The following is a 5,179-nucleotide window of genomic DNA, read 5'->3' on the forward strand; positions in this document are numbered from 1 at the left end:
AACTCCATTTTAAAGTGTTTTGAAACATTTTATAATCATTTTTCTGAATTCTTTCTCAGGCATTTCCAAGGCCTGCCCTCCTTCCAGAATGGAGTCCAGGTATACTTTTAGGTCATTTGTCTCAGACATTTTGTCTTGTTTCTGGACATGTGCTTATATAGTCATCTGCTTTTGCTTCTTGGACATGTTTAATGTTTATCTGTGGCCTTAATACTTAATTGAATATGTGCTTTGGTATTCTTTATGCTTTCTGATTGCTTCCAGGAAGATGTGATCAGGATGTGGGCTTCCCTTTTCACTCTTCTTATTACTTAACTCAGCGTAACTTTCACAAGTGTTGACTGTTTCCCTGGTATATGGCAGCTGTTATTGGTTCTTGCCTGGGTTTTGGTGTTTTATAGAGTGTGATTGTAGCTTGACTATATGGCAGCAGTTGCTGGCTCTTCTTGTGTAGTATAGGGAGACAAAGAGTCCTCAAAAGGCAGAAGGGTGGGCATATAACAGCAAAACAACATCAGCGGGGAAAAAATGGGAGAAAGACTAAAAGACAGCAATAACAAAGACTAGACTGAATACTCTAATCACAGAAAAGGGAGAGGGGGGAGAGAAGAAAAAGAAAGGAAAAAAAAAATCTGTAGCCTGATGTGAGTATGACTTTAATGTCCTCTCTTCAGCTTCCTGCTTTCAAAGCTTCCCAAGAGATTCCAAGATGTCAGTGTTGGTTGTTATGCTACACCTCAGGCTCTAATCCAACCTTCAGCCTGTTTTAATTTTAAACTCTTTTTCCCTCCCTACAGCCCTCTCCTGCTCTTTCCTGTGTTCAAAAACAGAACAAATAAGAAAAGTTCAGGGTCTGCTCTTGGGCTGAGTATCTGTGCGCATGCGTGGCAGAAGAACCCACCAGTGGTGAGGGTGGGGAGTGACCACACGCTCAGTCTCCCCCTCTAGGCACCAGAATGATGGTGGCCAAACAGTGGGTGTGCCAATGACCAGATACCAAAAAAAAAAAAAAAAAAGACACAAAAGAAAATTAGAACAAAGCAAAACTGACAAAGTATATTGTCCACCTTTGTCCCAAGGTTCCCGTGGCATTTTTCCGTGGTGTTTCCACGCCTCCAAGCCCGCCCCGGCAGATTCAAAAGTATACGATTTTTTACTTCAGCTCCAATTTCCACAAGCTATAAGTCTTCAAATTTTTTAAATATTCCTATCTCTGTGGTTCCGAGTTTGGGAGCTCTGCCCTGGATCTGCTTTGCCTGGTATTCTGTGGTATTACTGACAGCGAACTTCACTGCACCTCCACTCTAGCCGCCATCAAGCCCCGCCCTCGTAACTGACTTTTAAAAAACTACCACTTGTTGAGTCTTGGTATAGTCTCAAAGTAGAATATTACAAGTATCTGAAAAGCCTATGAAAATACTCCTTCCTTTTCTAACTACATATCTATATGAGACCAGATTGTCATTATATGTTAAGCAATACATGTCCCAAAAGATGGAATTCAGAGGGAGGTATGAGAATCTAGCTGTCTTCTATTAAAGCCAGATATTACAAAGATTTGCAAAAATATAAAAACAATTCCACTCTGTTCTCATTAAATTTTTGTTTGAAAATGATATTTTTCATAAAAATTTATATCAACATATAAGGATTTATTGTTGTTTTAAGTAAATAAATATTTTAAATGTCTTTGTGTTTCAGTTTCTAATACTGCAAATATCTATAGATATGTGAACACAATTCCTTAGAGTGCCTTAGAAAATTTTAAGAGTGTAGAGGAATCCTGAGATCCGATACTTTGAGAGCCACTCTTAGACTATTTTTGTGCCCATATTCCTTATACAGGTAATCTGTTCCAGTGACTTCATCATAAGTTTTTTCTAACATAAGTTGAATGCCTCACTCTTTTTTTAGTTTTCATTATTATTGCCTTTTATTATCAGTATCTTTATAAATCCTATCTTTGAACATTTGAGGATGATAATATCAGCAAATTATGCACTGCAAAATTGAAGATATACAAAAAGATTTAAAAGAGTCATAAATATGTTTTAGTGTAACTCTAATATGCCCTAAGTTGGGGACTACCTGTAATACCTAACATAGCATTACAAGTTAAACACATGCTAGTGTTTTCTCTCTCAGTAGACACTGCGGAAATTTGAGAACGAAGCTATTAATGAAACTAAAGTGATCTTAAATTCAGGGCATATTTGACCAAAGGTACCTTGAAGTTATCACTAGGGTCAGGGTATCTAGTTTTCTTAAAGATTTCTTGGTTTTGTGGCAAGCACTTCAAGATATACTGTCGTACGCCAACCATAGGTATCAATTTGATATTTGATTCTTACAGAATGCATCTACCTGTTTGTTCTTTTGAGCTGTTTCTTTCAGGTCTCTAACTCAGTTTTTATCGTTGCATGGTTTGGTCCACCAAATCATAGTCGAGTTTATATGGTCTCAAGACAAAGTTACATTATAGCAATCCACTGTAACAAAAGTCTTAATCTAACAAATCTTTCTAAGTCCCACTATGCTACTTATTTATTTCAACCAGTATTTGATTGAAAAACAAACAAACAAACAAAACATTTGGATAGTATCTTGGAGTCCCTTGTCACAAAATTTGAGATACTGTATAAAATCTTGCAAGACAACTGTTTAAAAGATATTTAACTGATAATCAGAGAAGCAGAGACACCGGAGATGGAGGCAGAGATGAGGATATGGAAAGAGAGCAGATGAGGACTCTTGACTCATGTTAAGAGAAAGACTGACTGCTGGCGGCCAGGAAGACAGACTTTCAGAATGTGTCCTTTGGTTGTTTAAATTATTATATATTCCTGAGTGTTTTTGTGTATGCCCCACCACCACCACCACCCCCTAAAAAACAAGAAAACAGAGGGAATAGAAGCAAATACTGTTGAACAATGATGCATGGAGGAGTAATCAGTGCAGTGAAACAATTGTGTAAAACCTATGTTCTCCCATGTAAACTCAAACCACAATAAAAACTGTTTTTAAAAAGATATTTAACTGATACCTTCATCAATAAAATAGTTTATTTAAATTTTCTTCTCAGACCTCTTCACCTCTTCTTGGTCTTGAGGCTACTAACAATAAGGCTCACTGTTTTTTCCCCTGAAGGAGCGCTCAAATTGCTGACCTACAGCAGAAGCTTCTCGATGCAGAAAGTGAAGACAGGCCAAAACACCGCTGGGAGAGTATTACTACCATTATGGAAGCCAAGTGTGCCCTGAAATATTTAACTGGAGAGGTAAACATTACTCTTTCTACCAGCATATAGGGGTCTGAGTGGGTAGGTTGAAATAGGATATTCGTCTATCCTAATTTTGTAGTATTATTGCTACTTTTCATGGTAGAAACCACAGTGCACTCACATTAAAGAAATAGTTTCATGGATAAAGGCTGGTGGGAGCAAATACAAGATAGTCACTTAGAAAAACAGCATATGACTTGCAAATTGATAACCTGTTGTGCCTGGCATATCATATAGCAAGTACTTAATAAATGTTAGCAGTTATTATTATAAGATTAGGATGTCATAGTGGGCTATAGGTTAAACATAAGCTATAGTAATACATTTTCTTTTCTTTTTTTATTGAGGTGAAATTTTTATAACATAAAATTAACCATTTTAAAGTGAACAGTTCAGCAACATTTAGTATATTTGCATCTAAATATATATATACTGCACCATCATCTCTATATAGTTCCAAAATGTTTTCAGCACCCCAAAAAGAAATCCACTACTCATTAAGCAGATTTTTGTATACTTTTTCAAACACCTATGAGAGAGAGATATTAAAAATTTTAAGACCACTAAGAAAATAGAAGACGTACTAGGTTTATTTTAAGGAAAACCCATCTCCACTAACCTTAAAATAATATTGTTATGTTACCACAAGAAGAATTAATATTGATCACCTCTAATGATCTAGGCATTTTCACTTGAAACAAGCATGTATACTCTGAACCTGAAAGTTTATATATTTTTGTGTTAGGTTAGCAGATTGGCCCTCCAAAGGAAATTCTGATTAGTTTTGTCAACAGTGGTATTTATGATGTTTATCATTTAACCTAGTAGTGAATGTAAAACTAGGCCAGCATAGGATATAAATCTAGCCTGAAGAATTACCTCTGCAGTCTCAGCTAACATGTCTACGAGTTGACACATGAACAAACACAGACATTGAGACAGTCATAAGGGTGTGCGCCCTGAAAGTTTCTCTTTAAAATCAAGGAAGAACTTCTTAAATAACAGACTTTGAAGCTGTCAGATACTGTTTATGTTAGATCTATTCTTTCCTTGAGGCAAAGCAAGAGATTAAATGAATTTAGCAGTTACCTCTAAATACCAGTAGCAGTGGAATCGACTTTAATTTATGGTAGAACTGTGTTCCATGGGTTTCTCAATGGCTGATTTTTCAGATGTAGCTTGCCAGGCTTTTCTTCTGAGTCAACCCTGGGTGGTATCAAACTTCAACCTTTCAGTTAGCAGCGAGTATGTTAATTGTTTGTACCACCCAGAAACATCATAGTGCTAAGATATCTCAGCAGAATCATGTTGCTATTTAATATTAGAATCAATTTAACATGAAAATATAAGAATGGACTTGGACATGGAAGAATTTTTATCAGTCTATTTTTTAAAAGTTGATATTTTCCTGCCTAATGAATAGAAAAAAAAGTGGCTATTCTCTAGATAAAGTGAACTTCTTTTAATGTCCTGCCCCGCCAATCCCTGTCTCCCCCAGCTGGTCTCCTCCAAAATACAGGTCAGCAAACTTGAAAGCAGCCTGAAACAGAGCAAGGCCAGCTGTGCTGATATGCAGAAGATGCTGTTTGAGGAGCGAAATAACTTTGCTGAGATGGAAACAGAGTTACAAGCTGAGCTGGTCAAAGTTGAGCAACAGCACCAAGAAAAGGTAAACTTTGACGAACCAAGAAACTATGCTGAGAGAAGAACTGGTTGTTTGTTGTTGTTGTTTAGTTTTATTTTTTTAAATGGAGTGGGAGATGTTGTTGTTAGGTGCCATCGAGTTGACTCATAGCGAATTTATGCACAACAGAACGAAACACTGCCCGATCCTGGGCCAACCTCACTACTGTTGCCACGCTTGAGTCCATCAATGCTGCCACTTGGCCAATCCATCTC

At 36.9% G+C, this 5,179-nt stretch overlaps 1 protein-coding gene across 1 annotated transcript in view; it reads left to right on the top strand.

Annotated features, from left to right (window-relative positions):
• Nucleotides 1-5,179, top strand: part of KIF4A (kinesin family member 4A) — a 236,359-nt gene that overhangs the window by 198,932 nt on the left and 32,248 nt on the right. The window contains 2 exon segments of the mRNA XM_006878266.1: nucleotides 3,148-3,277; nucleotides 4,779-4,949. Coding sequence (XP_006878328.1) covers nucleotides 3,148-3,277; nucleotides 4,779-4,949 — 301 coding nt within the window.

Source organism: Chrysochloris asiatica, unplaced genomic scaffold (assembly GCF_000296735.1).
Source record: "Chrysochloris asiatica unplaced genomic scaffold, ChrAsi1.0 scaffold00118, whole genome shotgun sequence".
Classification (NCBI taxonomy): domain Eukaryota; kingdom Metazoa; phylum Chordata; class Mammalia; order Afrosoricida; family Chrysochloridae; genus Chrysochloris; species Chrysochloris asiatica.